General features: G+C 42.7%; 1 protein-coding gene across 1 annotated transcript in view; it reads left to right on the forward strand.

Moving 5' to 3' along the window:
• ipo13 (importin 13) overlaps positions 1–23,294 on the forward strand; it is a 118,493-nt gene continuing 95,199 nt past the window's right edge. Inside the window, exons 1-2 of the mRNA XM_033028636.1 lie at positions 1–570; positions 8,199–8,932. Of these exons, the coding sequence (XP_032884527.1) occupies positions 508–570; positions 8,199–8,932 (797 nt within the window). The 5' untranslated portion in view covers positions 1–507. The remainder of the gene's footprint in view (positions 571–8,198; positions 8,933–23,294) is intronic.

Consider the following 23,294-nt stretch of genomic DNA (forward strand, 5'->3'; position numbering starts at 1 on the left):
TAATACAGTAAAGCAGGTTCATTCGAAAATTAATGGGTTAATTGAAAGCCGGCGGTTGCGCAGACGTCTTGGCGTGGCCAGGAGCCGCGGAGCTGTCAGCGGAGGGAGGGAGGCCCGCGGTGTGAGCGACCATCCCGGGAGGGGGAAGAGGAGGAGGAGGAGGAGGCGGCGCCGACGCGGTCCGTGCAACCGCAGCCTCCCGAGCATCGCCATTGTTATCGCTAAGTGTGTGCGTGTGATTTTTAAAGGCGAACGATGAATCGCTCTTCACATAATTTAGCGTAAAGCGGGTGAGCGAGGTGGTTCGGACACAAAGGAGATCCGAGGGGCTGCTTCAGCTGTTACCCCCGAGGTGGAGGGAAGCGAAAGCTGGGGAACAGGGTCATCACGACTGTCATCAACCCCTTCCCCCCCCCCACCCCCTCCATCTCCATCTCTACAGGGCTGTTACTAAACTGAAGAGAAAGAGCAACAATAGTGATATTCTTCCTTCGCAGAACGGTTAAAATGGATCGTGAAAGAGGAGAGAGCGAGGATAATCTGGATTACTCGGTTGCAAATGTAGAAAAGGTGAAGTTATACGGCATTTTCATTTATTTATAAAGCTGCACCCTTCGTCATTCTAGTTTGGTATCGGTGATCTTGCCGAGCCGTAACAACATGGGTATATTTAAACCATTTGCTGGCAAATGTGTTTGCTATCAGTGGAGAGTCATAAATGTAACAAGGTAATTTTGCCTTTTGCCCTGCTAATAATCTTTATTTTTGTGCGTTTATTTTGTAAGTTACCGTAACATTTTCAGTCCATTGGGGAAATGGTGGGTCATGCCTGACAGAATTGAATTTTTTTTGAAGAGGTCGTGAAGGGCATATTTGTGGATGTTATTTAAATGGATTTGCAGAAAACATTTCACGAGGTATTTTAATGAGTTATTGTTGGAATGGAAACTTGTAGCTTTGAATGCATTTAAAAGAAAACTGGTTGAAAAATTGGTTGAATTACAAGACACAAGAGTTGTGTTAAGAAGATCTCGAAACTGGGCACCCATGAGATGTTGAGGACCATCAGCAACAGAAATAAACATCGGCACAATATATCCTGGCACATCCCTCGCTCTACTGTTACTATCAAGACAGGGATTAACCCACCTCAATGATGGGTTCAGATGGTCATGTTGGGACAATACCAGGTATACGTAAAAATGGGTGCCAGCCTAGTGAAGATGTGATTTGGGACTAGATTGTGCTAAACAGATGCAGTGCACAGAGCTAAGTAATTTTGCAACTATTGCTTCAGACTGAAGCTCTGCTGCCCTTCATCAAGAATATTCACATTCTTGATAATAGCAGCAGTCAAAAATGTGAGCATTTAAGGCCGATTGAAACATTTTCAAGCAGGTTTAATTAGAAGTGACAGATGTATGATCCCACTCAGCTTTCACCTGAGATTCACAGCATCAAACAAACCAATTTTAGAAAATGTGATTTGCTCCAAGTGATATCAATAATCCGAGACTACTGGATACTACAAAAGCTCTGTCATTGAGCAATACAACACGGAAACAGTCCCTTCGGCCGAACACCTCCATGCCCATCAAGTTGCTTAACCTATCTAGTCCCAATAGCCTGTGCCTGGCCCATATCCAGACCTTTCCTAACCATGTTCCTGACTGTCTTTAAAATGTCATAATTGTATGAGTCTTGTCTACGAAAACATTGCACCCTCTGGTCCCTTTTAAATCTTTCTCCTCTCGCCTTAAAACACTACGCCCTCCTCCGGGTGGGGGGGGGGGGGACTGTGGCTTTTCACCTGTTCTACGGCCCTCGTGATTTTATATACCTCCATAAGGTCACACCTCAGTTTCCTGCACTCCAGAGAAAAAAGGCAGCCTTTCCAGCCTCTCCTTGTATCTCAAACCTTCCTAACCTGGTAACATTCTTGTAAATGTTTTCTGCACGCTTTCCAGTTTAATTACATCGTTCCTATAGCAGGGGGACCAGATCTGTGCACAGTCCTCCAAATGTGCCCATACCAAGTCTTGTACAGTAGACAATGTTCAAGCCTTAGGACTGAAGGTGGGTGTATGGTCCAGAACTAGCTGCACTTGTAGTCCTGGTTCTGTTGCAATGGTTGTATCTACCTGAAATTGTGGAAATTTGCCAAAGTATAAACTCTGTGGAGTCTTTTCAGTTCCTGGGAACCAACATCTCCAAGGACCTTAAATGGGGGCCACCATCGACTCCACAGTCAAAAAGGCACAACAGAGGATGTACTTCCTGCGGCAGCTGAGAAAGCACAAGTTGCCACAGGTAATGATGGTCCAATTCTATACGGCCATCGTAGAGTCTGTCCTCACCTTCTCCATCATGGTCTGGTTTGGCTCAGCCACCAAGCACGATATCCGGAGGCTGTAGCGAATCGTCCGATCAGCTGAGAAGGTTATTGGCTGCAACCTTCCCTCCATTGACGAACTGTACACTGCAAGGGCCATGAAGCGAGCGGGTAAGATCATCTCTGACCCCTCTCGCCCTGGCCACAAACTCTTTGAATCACTTCCCTCTGGAATGCGACTTCGGACTGTCAAAGCTGCCACAGCCAGCCATAAAAACAGCTTTTTTTCCCACGAGTAGTAGCTCTACTCAATAACCAAAAATCTGTAGCCTCCCTTTGCTCTGGTATTTCACATGTTTAATCAATAATGTTTTATTATTAATGTTTAATGTTTTATGTGTCATTCCTGTCACTGTATGTCATGTTGTCACTTGCGGGCGGAGCACCAAGGCAAATTCCTTGTATGTGAATACTTGGCCAATAAACTTATTCATTCATTCTTATTCATTCATTCAAAAGCATGCATCAACCATTTTGGCTACTTTCTGCCCCCTTCAGTGAATAGACCATAATGGGACCATGACTAAGAATGCAGACATGAAGCTATGTATACTGTGCAAGTAATCAGCACCTGAAACCCCAAAGCCCCTTTCCTTCTCTACAAGAGCGAATAAGCCAATTTGATATGTATCATGGGTTTCAAAAAAGTTCTCTGGTTTTTCATGTACCCAAAGGTTAAAGGTTTTAATAATAGCCAGGTGCAGTGCTGAAACCGTGATTGTCGAGATGACCATGAAGATCGATGAGGGAAAGCAGTAGACATTGTCTACATGGATTGGCAAGGCCTTTGAGATACTATGTGGTAGGCTAGTCAGGAAAGTTCGATACCTGACATTCAGAGGAGTTAGCCAATTGGATGCAAAATTCTCGAGAGTGAGACAGGTTGGTGATAAAGGATTTTTCAGAATGGAGGTCTGAAAGGAGTGGTGTGCCAGAGGTTTGGTGCAGATCCACCGTTGTGTTACTTATATTAACGATTTGGATATGAATCTAGGTTGCATGTTTAGTAAGTTTGTGGATGACACTAAAATTGGTGGTATAACATGATCTTGGTCAACTGGGCCAGCAGGCTGAAGAAAGGCAAATGGAGTTTGATTTAGATAAATGTGAAGTATTTGTATTTTGCTAAGACAAACCAAATTTATAGTAAATGGTGAGTTGAACAATGAGATCGAGGGGAACAGATATGTTCTATGTTATGACTGCAATGTATACAATTTCGTTCAGACTGAAATGTCTGAATGACAATAAAGGATACTTTACTTTACTTTATCATAGAGATACATAAAATCATGAGGGACGGATATGGTGAATGACCATTGCCTTATCCCCAGGTTTAGGGAGCTAGAGGGCATTGTTTTAAAATGAAGGGAGAAAGAATCTAAAAGGATCTGGGCATGTATATGCAACAAGCTGCCTGTGGAAGTGGTAGAAGCGGGTACAATCATGACATTGAAAGGCCACTTGGCTAGGTATATGAATAGGAGCGGTTTGGAGGGATATGGACCAGGTGAAGGCAAGTAGGATGCTCTGTTAGGCAATTTGGTTGGCATGAATGAGTTGGGGTGAAGGGTCTGTTATAAATAGATTCCAGTAGATGTGGTGTATTTAGATTTTCAGAAGTAATTTGGAAAGGTGCTGCATAAAAGATTATTACATTAAAAGAATATAATGTTAAGGTAATAGAAAAAAATATAGTTGGAGTAAACAGATCATTTTTAACTTGACAGCCTGTTATTAATGAAATGCTACAGGGATCAATACTAGACCCTTATCTATTCACGACTTGTGTCAATGACAAAAAAGATAGCAGGAAAAATATCCAGCTTTGTCAATGCTATGAGCTGGATGGGAAACATCTGAAGTGAGAGACTGCAAAAGGAACGGGCTGGTTAAAAATGAGGGCAGAAGGAGATCTTAAAATACGGGTGAGGATAATACAGCTTTTCATACAGCAAGAAATAGATAAATGTTGAATACAAAACCATCTTCATGCTCTTATTGTTGAGATTGTCACTCCACACTGTAAATAGTTTCATTAATCTATCCACGGTATTCTAAATATTTTTTCTCCGCCAAAGGTAGTAGCTCAATAACTTGGTAATAGTCCCAAAGTAATTAAGTTGCTGCATCATTTTGCTCTTCTCAGAATTGCATTTTCATTCACCTTTTCTAGTTGGTCCAAATATTTTTGGTATACTTTTACTTTTGCAGCTTATACCTTTTCAAATCATTTTAAGAATATTCAGACTGTTTTTCTCATCCTTTGACCTTTCTAAATTAGTTTGCTTTGTAGAAAAGAGCTGGTATTTTATTGGGGCTTGCATTTAATTCAATTCCAGCCAACTTCATGCATAACCAGTCTCTGACTTTTTAATACTTACAATTATATTGCAAAAACTAACACATCTTCCTAATATTTAAATATTAAATTGGAAGTCTTCATGATAAGTTCCTCTGTACCCTTTATCTCAAAATCGTTAATGACTCTACAAACAATTATAACCAGAATATGTAACATGGATGCTACTATTTATTTTGGCCTGACATTTAGACAGTTGTTCAGCACACAAGCTTTGTGCCGACCAATTGGCACTGGTCTACACAAACATTTTCAACCAGTACCTGCAAACCTGGACTGTCTCTGCCTGCTTCAAAGTCTCCACTATTATCCCTTCACCCAAAAAGACAAGGATTACTGGTCTTAATGACTACAGGCCAGTCGCACTGACCTCTGTAGTCATGAAGACCCTTGAAAGGCTTGTGCTGGCCAAGCTGAAAAATATCACAAACTGGACTGCAGAGGTCCCTGCTGGACCCTCTGCAGTTTGCATATCACGCCAATAGATCTGTGGATGACGCAGTCAACCTGGGCCTGCACTTCATCCTCCAGCACCTAGACCCCCAGGGGACCTATATGAGGATTTTGTTTGTTAATTTTAGCTCTGCAATCAACACCATTGTGCCAGAGCTACTACACTCCAAACTTTCCGAGTTGACTGTGCCCGAACCCCTCTGTCGGTGGATCATCAGCTTTCTGACAGACAGGAAGCAGCATGTGAGGCTGGGAAAGCACATCTCGGACCCGCAAACCCTCAGCATGGGAGCACCGAAAGGCTGCGTACTCTCCCCATTCCTCTACTCTCTGTACACCAATGACTGCACCTCCACTGACTCCTCTGTCAAGCTTCTCAAGTTTGCGGACGACACAACCGTGATTGGACTGATCCAGGATGGAGAAGAACTGCCTACAGACAGAAAGTGACACAGCTGGCTTCCTGGTGCCATCGCAACAACCTGGAGCTCAATGCTCGTAAGACAGTGGAATTGATAGTAGACTTTAGGAGAGCTCCCCCTCCCCTCACCTCACTCACCATCAACAACACCACAGTCATGTCCATGGAGTCTTTTAAGTTCCTGGATACCATCATCTCCAAGGACCTTAAGTGGGGGGCTACCATCGACTCCACAGTCAAAAAGGCACAACAGAGGATGTACTTCCTGCGGCAGCTGAGGAAGTACAAGCTGCCACAGGCAATGATGGTTCAATTCTATACGGCCATCGTAGAGTCTGTCCTCGCCTTCTCCATCATGGTCTGGTTTGGCTCAGCCACCAAGCACGACATCCGGAGGCTGCAGCGAATCGTCCGATCAGCTGAGAAGGTTATTGGCTGCAACCTCTCCATTGATGAACTGTACACTGCAAGGGCCAGGAAGCGAGTGGGTAAGATCATCTCTGACCCCTCTCACCCTGGCCACAAACTCTTTGAATCACTTCCCTCTGGAAGGCGACTCCGGACTGTCAAAACTGCCACAGCCAGACATAAAAACAGATTTATTCTACGAGTAGTGGCTCTACTCAATAACCAAAAATCTGTAGCCTCCTTTTGCTCTGGTATTTTATTTAATTCACATGTTTAATCAATGATGTTTTATTATTAATATTTAATGTTTTATGTATCATTCCTAACTGTCACTGTATGTCATGTTGTCACTTGTGGGCGGAGCTAGTATGTGGCTAGTATGTGAATACTAGCCACTTATTCATTCATTCATTCATTGTATGCTGATATGCTTTGCACAATTCAAACCTTACCAGGTACTTCAGTGTAGTCTACATCAGACTAACATTTAAGGCTCAATCCACAGTATTTGTATGTCTCATTGGTATGTAGTTTTACAAGCTTGTATGTTCCATTAAGTTTAGAATACTGCTGTATTCCCCTCTCTCACTCTACTTTCCAGAACTACTGAAGGGTTCACCAGTATGACTAATTTTATTCCCCATTGTTTCCATAAATATTTCCGAAATTGGAGGTGCAAGCGGTCTTGGGAGTGCTGGATTCCCAAAAAGCTAATCTGCAAGTCGAATCAGTAATAAAGAAGGCAAACGCGATGCTAGCATTTATTTCAAGAGGGCTAGAATCCAAAAACAGGGATGTAATGCTGAGGCTCTACGGCGCTGGTCAGGCTGCATTTGGAGTATTATGAGCAATCTTGGGACCATATCTGAGGAAGAAAGTGCTGGCTTTGGAGAGGGCCCAGAGGAGGTTAATAAGAATATGCTGATATAGGTCGAAGGGCCGAATGGCCTATTCCTGCACCTATTTTCTATGTTTCTAAGAATGATAACATATGATGAGCATTTGACGGCCACTGGACCTGTACTTGCTGGAGTTTAGTAGAATGACGGGGGATCTCATTGAAACATACCGAATTGTGAAAGGCTTGGATAGAGTGGATATGGACAGGATGTTTCCACTAGAGGGAGAGTCTAGGACTAGAGGGAATAGCTTCAGAAGGAGATGAGGAGGATTTCTTTAGTCAGAAGGGGGTGAATCTGGGCTTCCTCACCACAGAAAGCTGTGGAGGCCTTCAATGGATATTTTTTAGGCAGAGATAGATAGATTCTTGATTAGTACGGGTGTCAGGGGTTATGGGGAGAAGGCAAGAGAATGGGTTTAGTGGGAAGAGATAGATCATCCATGATTGAATGGCGGCGTAGACTTGATGGGCCAAATGGGCTAATTCTGCTACTACCACTTATTCAGCATATGTCTTGTGGCCTTGCTCTCTTTCATTGTCTTCACTTTTGCTTCCTTATCAGTAATTACTGGAGTCCTTATTTATTGCCAAAGACTACATTCTTTACCATTTCCTCCTTCATTGTATTTGATTATATTCTTCACATACTTGGATTGCCAAGTAGAATTTTAATATCTAACTTTATTTTTCAAATTGGTTTGCAGATTATGTTTCTCCAACTGCTTTAAATTAAAAGATGTTTCTATTTTTGACTTGTTATTACACAATACAGGGTGGTACATTGGTGCAGCTGTAGAGCTGCTGCCTCGCAGTGCCAGAGAACAGGGTTCAATCCTGATAATGGGTGCTGTCCGGGTGGCGTTTGCATGTTCTCTCTGTGACCACATGGGTTTGGTCTGGCTGCTCAGGTTTCCTCCCACATACCAAAGACGTGTGGGTTTATAGGTTAATTGGCAACTGTAAGTTGTGTGTAGGGAGTGGATGAATGGGACAATGTAGCGCTGATGTAATTGGATGTTTTATGCTCGATGTGGACTCAGTAGGTGGGGGGGAGGGGGGTTCAATTCTGTATCTTTGAAATAAATGCATATTATTTGGGCAGACATTGTTATTATGCTTTGTTTAACTTTATTAATGGAAAACTACAGATATGTTGGACAGATTTAGGATTTCTATCTGTATATCTTCCTTTCGGTTCCCTATCCCTTTCTCATTGGGTAGAGGGTGTTGTTCTCATATTTTCCCCTCTTTATCTTTGCAGGCATTGCATCAATTGTACTATGATCCAAATATTGATAATAAGAACTTGGCTCAGAAATGGCTGATGCAGGCACAAATCTCTCCTCAAGCCTGGCAGTTTAGTTGGGCACTGCTCAATCCAAATAAAGTGCCTGAGATCCAATACTTTGGAGCCAGTGCTCTTCACATCAAGATCTCAAGGTACTGGAATGATATACCCTCAGATCAATATGAGAGTTTGAAATCCCAACTTTTCAATCAAATTGCGTGTTTTGCTTCTGGCTCCAAGATTGTGCTCACCAGACTATGTGTGGCGTTAGCATCGTTGGCACTCAACATGATGCCTGCGAGATGGCCCAATGCAGTAGGTGACATGGTGAAGATGTTCCAGACTGAAAGTTCGGATGTGGATGGCAAAGCTAGATGTATGGCTTTGCTGGAACTATTAACCGTCCTCCCTGAAGAGTTCCAAACAAGCCGTCTGCCTCAGTATCGGAAAGGTGAAGTGCGAAATGCTCTAGCACAAGAGTCTGGTGCAGTCTTTCCTCTTCTTCAGCAGTTGCTACAGACAGATTCCCCTGTATTCATCAGTCAGAAGGCTCTAAAGTGCTTTTCAAGCTGGGTGCAACTGGACATTCCTCTCATGGATTGTGAATCTTTGATGCAGGCTTCATTTTCATCACTGCAAAATGCTGAACTCTTTGACACAGCAGTTGAAGCTCTTGTAAATGCTATTTCCCAACCTGATGCTCAAAGGTAAGGGAGTTGGTTGACTTTATGCTAAAATTTGATGGGCTGTTGGCATTTCTAGAGAGAATGGGCCAATTTATGTAGTGGGTGCAATATTTTATCACATTCCTTTCTGCAACATTTAAATTCAGTGGCTTGAATGTTGTACGCTAAAACAGAAGACAATGCATTTTCAAGAAAACTTCTGATGAAGCGTCTCGACTCGAAACATCACCATTCCTTCTCTCCAGAGATGCTGCCTACCCGCTGAGTTACTCCAGCTATTTATGTCTATCTTCGGTTTAAACCAGCATCTATAGTTCCTTCTTACACAGTGAATATTTAATGTTTCATATAGTATTCGATTTCTTTTTGAATTATACAGAGCTGGCTCAGGCTGGGGAGAAATATATTTCATTAGGTTAGGTATTCCTTTTCATTATATTTTCCCTCAGAAATAAATTTGGTTGTATTTGAACTATATAGAATGCATTGCACTTATTCAGTTATATCTTCAACGTTCCCCCAAAGAATCCTCAAAATTATAGTTACTCTTTTTTTTTCTTTTGCACAAATAATTGTCTGTTGGAAATTCACCACAGATTGGTATGAGCATATTAATTTTATGACCTTAAAAATGCTAACCTGGTTGACCATAATTAATAATGAATGATTCAATGGTCTTTTTATTATCATGTGTACCTAGGTACAGTGAAATACTACTTTTGCATGCAGCTCACAAGTCTAAAACCATACATAAGCACAATCCCCCGGTTATTACAGAATGTGCTAAACAGCCCACTGTGTCTATATACAAGAGGGACAATTTTGGCACTATTTGAATAAATTCCGCACAGATATTGAACTCTTGTTTCTGGTGCAGTGAGGCAGCAGCTCTATTATGTGCCGCCCCTTCTTTGACATGATAGAAAATGTAGTGCAGTATTTCTGTGTGTGTTGGTATTATTTTGGGACATTTTACAGAATTGGGGAATCAACTTTCCATTTCTATAACAAATTGCAACAAATTGGAAATCACAAAATACATGCATGTTAAAGGTCACTAATTCATAAGACACAGGAGCAGAATTAGGCCATTTGGCCTATCGAGTCTGGTGGAGGGGAGACCCGATAGAAGTATTAAAAAAATTGAGGCATAGATAAGGTTGACGGTCAGAACCTTTTCCCAGGATGGGTAAAACAAATATGGGTGGGCATTACTTTAAAGTGAGAAGGGCGAAATTTAAAAGAGACTAGACCAAGGGGGACCCGTTGGGTCCTGTCCCCTCAACGCGCGGTTGCGGGGAGGAGGGGGGCTGCGGTGTCATACACACATAACCACCCACCAAACACAGAGGGGGGGGACAGAGGGGGAGAGAGAGGAGAGAGGGGGTAGAGAGGAGGGGGGAGTGAGGAGAGGGGCAGGGAGAGGAGGAGGGAGGGAGGGGGAGGGAGAGAGGGAGGGGGAAGTGGGGGGGGAGGGAGAGGAGGGGGGAGAAGAGGAGGGGCAGGGGGATGGGGGGAGAGAAGGAGGGGTGCTGGGCGAGCGAGCGGGCTGCGAAAAGCTGAGAGAGCCCGGGGAGAGAGAGAGAGAGCTCTAGTACAGGGCCCGACTGGAAACCCGAGTCGAGGTGGATAGCGGGGGGGGGTGCGGGGAGAGCAGGGAGGAGCGGTTGGCAGCGGGAGGGAGTGGGGAGGAGCGGTTAGCAGCGGAAGGGAGGGGGCAGGGGAGTGGGGGTGACTTCACTCGCTGCGCGTGGAACATAGCGCAGCAGGCTGTGAGGAGAAAGTTTTTCAAAAGCAAGCTGGGAAGCTCGTGAGCGCTCGTGACCTCGGAAGCCGTCGGGATCTGCAGAACAGAGCCCACTTGCTCGTTCTTTCTGCGTCTTTTGAAGAATCGGGGTGGGGGTGGGGAGGGTGGTGACGTCACTTCTGGAAAACTGCCCAGCAGGCAGCGCTTTGAAAATTTTGCGCAGCTTGCCGTGAGGGGCAAAGGCATTGTGACGTCATCAGCTCACTTCAGCACGTTCGATTTAAAAAAGATCTCAGATTGGTGAACAATTTTAGTAATAAAACTCGGGCAATAAGGAATCAAATTTTCAGATGAGGGGATTTTGGACATCATGAGGTAAATCTCTCCCGGAATATGTAAAAATCTCACCGTTACCGCGTCGGGTTTTCGAGGAGATGTGAATCACATATGAAAAGACACACACACACACACACACACACACACACTCACACACACACACACACACACACACACACACACACACACACACACACACACACACACACACACACACACACAATCAGACTTTTATATCATAATAGATGTGCGGGCAAGTTTTATTTTGCAGAGCTTGTTGATTGTCTGGAGTGTACGTCCTGGGGTGCTGGTGGAGACAGCTATGATAGTAGCATTTAAAAACTTTTGGATAGGCACATGGATGTGCAGGGAATGGTGGATATGGTTTAGGTGAATGGTCTTGGCATTATCTTCGTTGCAGACATTGTGGGCTGAAGGGCCAGTTCCTGCGCTATACTGCTCTTTGTTCTATGTTGGTTTAAAATGTTGTGTTTATTAGAAATGTATAAATTGCTAGATTGGTTTTAATGCTGTTCTAAAATATTCTTGCGTTTTGATTTTAAAGTCCTTTTGTTGTAAGCAAATGGAGCACTTTTTTCCGTCCTCTCCATCTAATCCTTGTTACTTGATTTAATTATAGCATACATTATTGGCCTACAAAAATATAAGACAATACTGAAGGAATGTTTCATTATTCAAGGTGCAACTTTGTCTTTTTTTGCCATGTTTGCATGTTCTATATATTGAAGTCCCTAAACATTGTATTAAAAGAGCAAGAGTATGTGAACTTGGCAGAAGTGGTTCCTTAACAAGCTTTGCAGGTCATTCATCTCATTACTGTTTTACTGGCACTTTTGCAAATCGCTGGACAGTGGAAATATTAGCTGGTGCCAAAGCTAGAAGGTATCCACAGTAGGACTATGCATTATAAATGATATACAGATGAGGAAAATGTTTCCCTGTTGTATGTATGAAGAAAATAACATGGATTATAGATAGATCTGGGAAAGAATTAATGGCTTGTAGTTTGCAGTTAGAGTTGATGACATTACACAAGATGGCATTTCATAAGAACTACATGAAGAATAAATACTTGCATAAGAACCCATGTCCTTAAAGTTTTGAGTCTAATGGTTGTAGCTATGCTATTGTGGATTTTTTATTGTTTATTCTGGAAAAAAAATAATTTCTTTATGCTAAAAGAAAAAAAAACATAGGACTATGACAAAATTAAAATTCCATTGAATTAATTAAAAATTAGAAAAGCATTACTCCAAATGTTATTAAACTAAGGCCACAGGTATGAGCTAAATGGCTAAATTATGACATTTTTTTCAAGTGCAATAGAAATTAAAACTAAATGCATAGGTAGTTAAGTTTGCTACAAAAGTACATATCCAAAATGTATTAATAACTTGTCCTTAGGAATTTATTAATAACGTCCTTCTGCCAGATCCTTTTTCATTGAAGCCCTTAAATCTGATTTAATTATTTTCAGTGCGGAGAACAGTCTCTCCACGCTGACCTGAGTGGGTGGTATAGCTGTTACTATCATAGCTGCAAATTTTACTATTTCTAGATAAGCAGGATGACTTCTTGTACTATAAGTTTAGATGAGTGATCATATTTCTCTACCATTAACCCATCAAGAAAATCTTGCCTAAATTCCATTAGTTTAACATCCACAGGCTGCCTTTGCACATTTAAACTGGGACGCTTTGCTCTCGATTGTTAAATTTTATCGAAATATTTTGCAAAATCTGACTTCATAATTTGAAGAGGATGAGAAAGATTTGGTACTCTCATCTTCATTTTGTGGTTTTAACTTTTCAGGTAGTAGCCCTTTTTTCTGAACTCTTTTGCTTTAGCAATTTGATCTTTGCTCAACAGGATTCGGTTCATTGGTTCTACGTAGACAGCAGCTAACAAGATTTGATTTTCAAGTAGCAGACCCTCTCTTTTCTTCATTGACGATACAATTCCTTCAGCAATTAATCCTCCAGCTTTGTATAGGTGAAATATTTGTTTCCACTCACATAGGAATTTACCAGGAGTTAAATCCTCTGCTTGCACCTTTTTGGTGACTGCATAAGGGTGAGTAAGCAGAGCTTCTAATTGTGATACCAACCTCCATTGACTTTAGTCAATAAAACACCGAGATTATCAATGTCTTCTAGAAAGTGTTTTGGGTCAAGCAAACGCTTGACCATCATATATGTGCTGCCCCAGTGAGTTGCTTGGTCCAATATAGAAACATAGAAACATAGAAAATAGGTGCAGGAGTAGGCCATTCGGCCCTTCGAGCTTACACCGCCATTCAATATGATCATGGTTGATTATCCAACTCAGTATCCTGTACCTGCCTTCTCTCCATACCCCCTGATCCCTTTAGCCACAAGGGCCACATCTAACTCCCTCTTAAATATAGCCAATGAACTGGCCTCAAATACCTTCTGTGGCAGAGAATTCTAGAGATTCACCACTCTTTGTGTGAAAAATGTTTTTCTCATCTCGGTCCTAAAATATTTCCCCCTTATCCTTAAACTGTGACCCCTTGTTCTGGACTTCCCCAACATCAGGAACAATCTTCTTGCATCTAGCCTGTCCAACCCCTTAAGAATTTTGTAAGTTTCGATAAGAACCCCCCTCAATCTTCTAAATTCTAGCGAGTACAGCCAAGTCTGTCCAGTCTTTCCTCATATGAAATTCCTGACATCCCAGGAATCAGTCTGGTGAACCTTCTCTGTACTCCCTCTATGGCAAGAATGTCTTTCCTCAGATTAGGAGACCAAAACTGTACGCAATACTCCAGGTGTGGTCTCACCAAGACCCTGTACAACTGCAGTAGAACCTCCCTGCTCCTGTACTCAAATACTTTTGCTATGAATGCTAACATACCATTTGCTTTCTTCACTGCCTGCTGCACCTGCATGCCTACTTTCAATGACTGGTGTACCATTACAGCCAGGTCTCGTTGCATCTCCCCTTTTCCTAATCAGCCACCATTCGGATAATAGTCTACTTTCCTGTTTTTGCCAACAAAGTGGATAACCTCCCATTTATCCACATTATACTGCATCTGCCATGCATTTGCCCACTCACCCAGCCTATCCAAGTCACCTTGCAGCCTCCTGGCATCCTCCTCACAGCTAACACTGCCCCCCAGCTTCGTGTCATCCGCAAACTTGGAGATGTTGCATTCAATTCCCTCATCCAAATCATTAATATATATTGTAAATAGCTGGGGTCCCAGCACTGTGCCTTGCGGTACCCCACTAGTCACTGCCTGCCATTGTGAAAAGGACCCGTTTACTCCTACTCTTTGCTTCCTGTCTGCCAGTCAGTTCTCTATCCACATCAACACTGAACCCCCAATACCGTGTGCTTTAAGTTTGTATAGTAATCTCTTATGTGGGACCTTGTCGAAAGCCTTCTGAAAGTCCAGATATAACACTGGCTCTCCCTTATCCACTCTACTAGTTACATCCTCGAAAAATTCTATAAGATTCGTCAGACATGATTTACCTTTCATAAATCCATGCTGACTTTGTCCACTGATTTCACCACTTTCCAAATGTGCTGCTATCCCATCTTTAATAACTGACTCTAGCAGTTTCCCCACTACAGATGTTAGACTAACTGGTCTGTAATTCCCTGTTTTCTCTGTCCCTCCCTTTTTAAAAAGTGGGGTTACATTAGCTACCCTCCAATCCTCAGGAACTACTCCAGAATCTAAAGAGTTTTGAAAAATTATCACTAATGCATCCACTATTTCAGGGGCTACTTCTTTAAGTACTCTGGGATGCAGCCTATCTGGCCCTGGGGATTTATCGGCCTTTAATCCATTCAATTTACCTAACACCACTTCCCGGCTAACCTGGATTTCACTCAGTTCCTCCATCTCATTTGAACCCCGGTCCCCTGCTATTTCCGGCAGAACCAAAGTAGTTATTCAATTGGTCTGCCATGTCCTTGTTCCCTATGATAAATTCACCTGTTTCTGACTGCAAGGACTACATTTGTTTTAACTAATCTTTTTCTCTTCACACATCTATAAAAACTTGCAGTCAGTTTTTATGTTCCCTGCCAGTTTTCTTTCATAATCTATTTTCCCTTTCCTAATTAAGCCCTTTGGCCTCCTCTGCTGGACTGAATTTCTCCCAGTCCTCTGGTAGGCTGCTTTTTCTGGCTAATTTGTATGCTTCATCTTTTGTTTTGACACTATCCCTGATTTCCCTTGTTATCCACGGATGCACTATCTTCCCTGATTTATTCTTTTGCCAAACTGGGATGAACATTTGTTGTAGTTCATCCATGCACTCTTTAAATGCCTTCCATTGCATATCCACCGTCAACCCTTTAAGAATCAATTGCCAGTCTATCTTGGCCAATTCACGTCTCATACCCTCAAAGTTATCTTTCTTTAAGTTCAGGACCCTTGTTTCTGAATTAACGATGTCACTCTCCATCCTAATGAAGAACTCAACCATATTATGGTCACTCTTGCCCAAGGGGCCACGCACAACAAGACTGCTAACTAACCCTTCCTCATTACTCAATACCCAGTCTAGAATAGCCTGCTCTCTCGTTGGTTCCTCTACATGTTGGTTTAGAAAACTATCCCGCATACATTCCAAGAAATCTTCTTCCTCAGCACCACTGCCAATTTGATTCACCCAATCTATCTGTAGATTGAAGTCACCCATTGTAACTGTTTTACCTATGTTGCATGCATTTCTAATTTCCTGGTTGATGCCATCCCCAACTCCACTACTACTGTTAGGTGGCCTGTACACAACTCCCACTAGCTTTTTCTGCCCCTTAGTGTTTCGCAGCTCTACCCATATCGATTCCACATCCTCCAAGCTAATGTCCTTCCTTTCTATTGCGTTAATCTCCTCTCTAACCAGCAACGCTACCCCACCTCCTTTTCCTTTCTGCCTATCCCTCCAGAATATTGAATATCCCTGGATGTTCAGCTCCCAGCCTTGTCACCCTGGAGCCATGTCTCCGTGATCCCAACTATATCATAGTCATTAATAGCTATCTGCACATTCAACTCATCCACCTTATTACGAATGCTCCTTGCATTGAGACACAAAGCCTTCAGGCTTGTTTTTATAACACTCTTACCCCTTATACAATTATGTTGAAAAGTGGCCCTTTTTGATTTTTGCCCTGGATTTGTCTCCCTTGAATATAGCTCCCTTTCCTGCACGTCTCTGGAGGATTGCATCAATTTTAGAGTCCTGGCTGCTGTGGCTACTTGCCTCCCCTTACCTATTGGAGTAGCTGCATGGCGTTCTTTCAATCCATCTATTATTGTTAGTTACAATGTATGTACAACACAACGCATATGTTGGATTAGACAGAGTTGAGATGCCTCCTCAACAATATTATCTAAAGTTTCATCATTCTGTTCTATTTCTGCTGTTTCAGTTTCAGAATCTGCATCAGAGATCTCCCTTTCATTAGTGACTTTTTCTTCTTCAACTTTATTAATCTTTTCTATGGTGCTTAGCATATTTGAAGCATTATCAGTGACGATGCATAGAATCTGGTCTTTCTTAATTTCAAAATCTTTCAAAATTTCTTCCACTGGAAAATAATGCTCTCATGATGTGTCTTGGTGTCCTTTACTCCAAATGTCTGAGTTACTATTTTGTTGTTTTCATCATCAAATTGATGGCAAATCAAATCATCATCATTGATGGCAAAATAGTTAACTCTGTGACGAGTGGTGGCATCCATTTTAATGAACATGAACCGCCCCTTAAGAGCTTTTCGAAGCTTTTCCTTTTCATTCTTGGTGTATTCACGTATAAGTTTTCTGATTCCCTCCCTTGCCAGGGAAACTCCTAGTTTCTTAGCCATTTCTCCATTTAGGCCAGAAAAGCTGGTTGTGAAAATAAAGTTAAGGCCACACCATTTCTTACAACGTTCGATAAGGTGTTTCTTAAACATTTCTGTGGTCATTGTTAGTTACTTTGTCTTAGTAATGAACCGGGTTGTCCCTCAGGGGATTTGTTTTTTACTGACTAGGGTAGTTGTAAGATTTTTACTGGTTCTTGTATCTTTCTCATTTACAACTTTCACACAATCTTTTACCATCATCATCTTCTATCATCCACTGACACACAAAATGTTTTTTATCTGTAGTTATTGGAAAATATTCAAAAACAGCAGATCTGGTTGAAGTTGCCTTTGCCATTGAGAAAGGGGCTAGCTTGGGAAATTTTGTATTAACTCAAATTTTTAACTCAAATCACCAAATTCTTTGACACTTTGCCAAGACTAGTGTTTACTGCTGTTAAGAAAAAAATAATCATCACTGACGATTTATTTTGCAGTAAATCATGAAAATTTGTAATCTGTATTCATTTATAATATATATCCCCATAAATGAATGACTAAACTGACCTCAGTAGCTGGTGGAGGGAAATCAATTGATGATGGCATTTGTTTACGTTTTGTTTCTCGTCGTTCTGCCTCCAGATGGCAGCACCGATGGGATTTCTCATTGTCTCGGGTGGAAATAAAGTGTTTAAAAAAAGAGATTTTTTTCCGATTTACGTAGTCTCCGAAATTTATGTAGAGGTCGGAGTCGGGCCTTTTTTACCTACTCCGGCTTCGACTCCAGCAGCACCAAAATTGCTCCGACTTGACGACTCCAACTCCACAGTCGTGGTTGATGTGATTGCACTTGCTGGTGTCGTGAAAAATCCATTTCATATTATAATTTGTATTTCTTGAAGTATTTCTCCCGCTCATAAAATGTTAGCTTTTTGGGCCTGCAATTTGCAGAGAAGTAACAATGTCGAAATGCTATTTTTAAAACTCGTTTTTTGTGCATCATAGGATAACATTTTCAAAGTCGCATACACATGTACCTGAATTGTTAAGTAATGATTTCCATTGATTATAGTGGGGAAACCTACAATAGGTATAGCATAGGAGTGGAGACCTAAATCACTGACAACAACTTTGGGAAATCTGTGTTAAAACAAGAGCACAGAAAACTGAAAGCTGTTGTTAGTTTTGTTGTATAACTAGACCAAGTGGGACCCATAGGGTCCCTGTCACACGGGAGGGCTGGTCCCCGAACGCAATATTCCACCACTCACCCATAGCCCCCAACTGCGCAGGCGCAGCTGATGGGTTCCCGTTGTGACGCCAGAGATCACTGTTGTGATGCGAGTCACGGCAACCCTCCCAAAGTGCGCCTCGCCATCCCTCTTCCTACCCCTATCCTCCTCCATTCACCATCATCCCCAGCACTTCCTCCCCTTCCTCTTCACCCTCTCTTTTCTTTCCCCTCTCCTCCTCCATCCCCCCACTCCCTCCTTCACATCTCCCTCCCTCTCCATTCCTCTACCATCCCTATCCCCCTCCCTCCCTCCATAACCCGTCTCCCCTCCCTATCCCCCTCCTCTCCCTCTATTCCCCTCCTCCACCCTCCTCACCTCCCCCACTGCCCTCCTCTCTGTCTATCCCCCACTGCCCAATCTCACCCCCCTCCCCCATCTCCCCCCCCTTCTCCCCCGCTCTCTCCCCTCCTCCCCCACTCTCCCTCCTCACCTCCCCCAATTTCCCCACCCTCCATACCCCCTCCTCGCCCTCAATCCCCGCACTCTCCCTCCTCATCTTCCCAGGATCTCGATGTGAACCACCGCCCGCCCTGTTTTCTCCACCACGTCGGAGATGACGTTGTACATGAGGCGGGCGCTGTGGGAAGGGATGGATCGATTGGCGATGAAGTTGTATTTGTGGCGTGAGGCTGTCGTGGGGACGGGCCAAGCAGCCCAGAGCCTGGGGAGGGGGAGGGAGAGGCCGAGGCTGCCGCTCCTCTCCCTCCTCGCGGTCCCGGAGCAGCAACCCCGGGTGCCGATCTTCTCTCTCCCCGAAGCAGCAGATCTAGCCCCAGCCTCAGTGCCCAGGCCAAGTCGCCAGTGCGGCCTCTCCCTGCCCCCGGACCCCGCATCGGCTCCAATCCCAGGGCCCGGGGGGGGAATTAAGTTAAAGTGAAGAGACGACCCGTGGAGGAGTTGGTAAAATAGAAGGAAACTTACCCGTGAGCCGTTATGTCCCCGTAGCGAGGTGAGGCAAGGACAGGCGAAAGGAAGAAAAGATGGCGGTCTGAAATTCTGCAAAGGTCACAACTGTGGTTGAGGACTCCTTGGGTGTCTTTTGTAATGCCATACAAGTAAAGACGGCAATTGGGGGCGCTGTTTTAATTTTTGTAAAGTTTAAAATGTAAATAACTTGTAAAATATACCATTAATCTGAACATAATTTGATACACCACACGACAGGACAATGGTGAGTAAGGTGGGCCAAAAATTGTAGTGCTATCGTATACCGTTTTGGCGTAGTTTCAGGAACAGAATCACAGACAGACAGTCAGAATGACAGACAGACAGAATCACAGACATAATAACAAACAAGATGAGAGTTTTAGTGATAGATAGATAGACAGACAGACAGACAGACAGACAGACAGACAGATGGACGTTGTAGGCCGTCATTTTAAATTCCTCAATCTTTTACTATTCCCTCCTCTGAGCAGGGAACATGAATAGCACAGCATTGTATCAAAGTACACAATTCTTCTGAATTATGCTGAAGCTTGCTTTAAGCATACACTAGCAACTACTTGCATTTATTTCGGAAAAGCATTATCAAACTAATATTCCTCCAGTATTTTTCATCGATTCAGGTGGGGATTAAATGCACGACTAATATTATGGTGCTCTGAAATCAAAACAGTGGAACATGTAATTATGGAAGAAGAGCTGCCAAGACATTTGTGTCATTCGTAAGGTCAAATTGGGAGAGAGGGCGGGAGGGGATAGAATTGCATGCAAACACACAATACAGTGCTGCATCTTTTAAAAATGTTTTTTAGCATGGCACATTGATGTATTTCACACGGTACACAAAATTGCTGGGGAAACTCAGCGGGTGCAGCAGCATCTATGGAGCGAAGGAAATAGGCGACGTTTCGGGCCGAAACCCTTCTTCACACTATTCGTTGTAATGAGGAAAATTTGTTTTTTTGTCAATCAATGCTGATTAACATGTTTGTTTCAAGCTTTTGCTGTTTTTATTGGCGTTATTTACCATTCCAAGTAATCGGGGCTGCCAACATTGTGTGAGAGTTGGGAGTGAGAAATTGCGAGAGACCAAGCACGAGGGAGCGTGGCGACCGATGGGGGGGGGGGGGGGGGACGGACAGAACTTTTGGTACGGAACCTTTGCATTTTTCAGCTTGAAATTGTGCAATATGGTGCATACTGTAGCGATTCTTTTAACTTACACTTCAATGCAATATATATGCTTTAAATTGGATTAGCTATGACTAAAGTTAGACTAAATTACATTCCTAATTACATTCCACAGTAGAGCCCAGGCTCTGATCACCACGTGCAGCACATGAATGATCTTAGTATATTCATGTATGGAAATCGGGTTATAATCAAACACTTGGCCCATGTTGACCAACCTCGGTCTCACTGCACACCTGGTACTACTCCTGGCCCTGTCTCCAGTTGCATACCTTCTCTCATTCCTGCCCCTGTGTCCAGCCTTACACCTGGCCCCCTGTTCTGCCCTGATCATAGCTGCTTACCTGCTTAGGTTCCGAGTTCTGAACACTCCCCTGGTCCCAGCTTTGACTGCACATCTAGTGCTATTCCAGACCTTGACTCTGGATGCACACTTGGCCTTGCTCCTAGCCCCTTTGCACTGACAATATATGTGGCCCACACATAAAGCCCCATATCTGACCCCCTGGACTTTACCTATTACGTTCAAGTCCACAGGTGCTTATCTAATGCAGTAATCCTTTATGGGTCACTCCACAGACCAAATTATGGATACAAAAATTAGCTACATTCATTGGCTTCCTTGTTATCTAACATGCTAGTTACTTTGTCAAAGAAGTCATCAATTGGTTGAACACAATTCTCATCCGTAAAATTATACTCACTCAGCTGTATAAGTATTCTGTTACCATTTCTTTCATATTCGTAACAAACTGTCCTGAAGTCATTTTCACCCCCAATATTTTCAGTATTTTGCTGTCTTCTTCTCAGCTAGGATTTTTCTGAAATGCAAAGTCCAATAACTATATACTTAAGCAATATTATTCTATTAAATGTGATCTTGAGAGCACATAATATTTTCTGTGGTATTCCTAACACAACAATGATAAAAAGATCTTTGTTTTGATTGCACCTACCAACATGCATACATTATTACATTACAGTTAATATGTACTGAGAACAAATTTTTGTTCCAATGCTCCCAATTTCCAATTACTTTTAAATTTAAGTGATTGAAATCCAAGTGAAGTTTAAATGGCATCATAAAAGTAAAACCTCCGGAATGGATGATATTCATTACATGGTTGGTTGGGGTCAGTATCAGCACTATTACTATATTAAACTTTGAATCTTCAGATGTCTTGGTTCAAACTAAAGACAAATAATAATCTCCTCACACATTCCCCTGCAAGTATCTCTGTCACTCCTTTAAAATATGCCCCTTCTTTGAACAAGCTCTTAAATATCGCATCTTAATCAGTTTCCATCTGATTACATTCCTTGAGGATGTTCATCTACGTGTTCAATTAATAAAACAACGAGATTGGGGACATTTCTATTCAACCTGTCAAAGGAATTAGGGAGGGGGAAGGGATTTAGAAATAATCAGTGAGGTAAAGAAACATAATAATTGAGTGGCAAATGACATTAGTGCTATCTTCCCAATATCCCAGAGGTCTTTAAAATGATGAGAGGGATAGACAGAGTTGATGTGGACAAGCTTTTCCCTTTGAGAATAGGGAAGATTCAAACAAGAGGACATGACTTCAGAATTAAGGGACAGAAGTTTAGGGGTAACATGAGGGGGAACTTCTTTACTCGGAGAGTGGTAGCGGTGTGGAATGAGCTTCCAGTGGAAGTGGTGGAGGCAGGTTCGATGGTATCATTTAAAAATAAATTGGATAGGCATATGGATGAGAAGGGAATGGAGGGTTATGGTATGAGTGCAGGAAGGTGGGACTAAGGGAAAATAATTGTTCGGCACGGACTTGTAGGGCCGAGATGGCCTGTTTCCGTGCTGTAATTGTTATATGGTTATTTAACTGAAGGAAATAATGGGTTATCAGGGCTGTATGTTGTGACAGACAGCCTGACACCTTGCATGTCATTTTAATATTACACTTATCCCATCCCTCTGGATACTCCGGATTAATAAATTAAGGTTTTGTCAACTAATTACAAATCAGGCTAATTACAAATCAATAACATTAGCCAACTCCGAAGCATGAAGCGCTGAGCATTGGGATCCAGACATCACGGACAACTGGCCTCAGTTCCCCGCTCACATCTGGCAGTGTTCTCTGTCTGAACCAGGAGCCGCGGAGCGTTTTTGAAAGTGGGGAGACTGAGCGATCACTGATCACTGGCCTTAAGGGTATCCGGTGAGGGAGTGGAGCAACCGAGTGGGGAGAGGGTGTGGAAGTAGGGTGTCCTCCCTCCCTACTTCAAGTTGAAAAATGGGAAATTTGATGTATTAAAATCACTTTTTCGTGCATTGTGGAAGTATGGGAGCCGCCGAGGAGTGTTCACCCGATGCCGGCATTCCAGCTTTCTGGCAAGAGGGCCTGAAAACATCGGACTGGCTGCGGAGGCCACAAATAGGCCCCGACCTCGGGTGATCACAGAGGGAGAGGACTGAACTTTCTGATGCCTTTCCCCACAGCGGAAATTTTTTATTCTGTTGTGGGGGGACGTTTGTGTTGAATTATACAATATGTTGTGTCATTTTTCTTAATTTTAATTTTTCTATGGATGTATGGAAGCTTAATTATTATTTTTTCTATGTAAAGCACTTTGGCCTCAACGCGAGTTGATTTAAACGTGCTATATAAATAAATTTACTTTACTTTACTTTATGATTTCAACGTTTTTTATATGAAGTATTTTTAAGTAACTTTTTAAGGGGTAACTTTTTCCACACAAAGGGTGGTGGGTGTATGGAACAAGCTGCCAGAGGACGTAGTTGAGGCAGGGACCATCCCAACGTTTAAGAAACAGTTAGACTGATACATGGATAGGACAGGTTTGGAGGTATGGACCAAAAACAGGTAGCATAGCTGGGACATGTTGGCAGGTATGGGCAAGTTGCACCGAAGGGCCTGTTTTCACACTGTATCACTCTATGACTACATTATACCTCCACCATGCATGTATGCTTCAAAATCAAATGATCGAGTTTTATTGCCATATACTCCGC

The sequence above is a fragment of the Amblyraja radiata genome, chromosome 10 (genome assembly GCF_010909765.2).
Source record: "Amblyraja radiata isolate CabotCenter1 chromosome 10, sAmbRad1.1.pri, whole genome shotgun sequence".
Classification (NCBI taxonomy): domain Eukaryota; kingdom Metazoa; phylum Chordata; class Chondrichthyes; order Rajiformes; family Rajidae; genus Amblyraja; species Amblyraja radiata.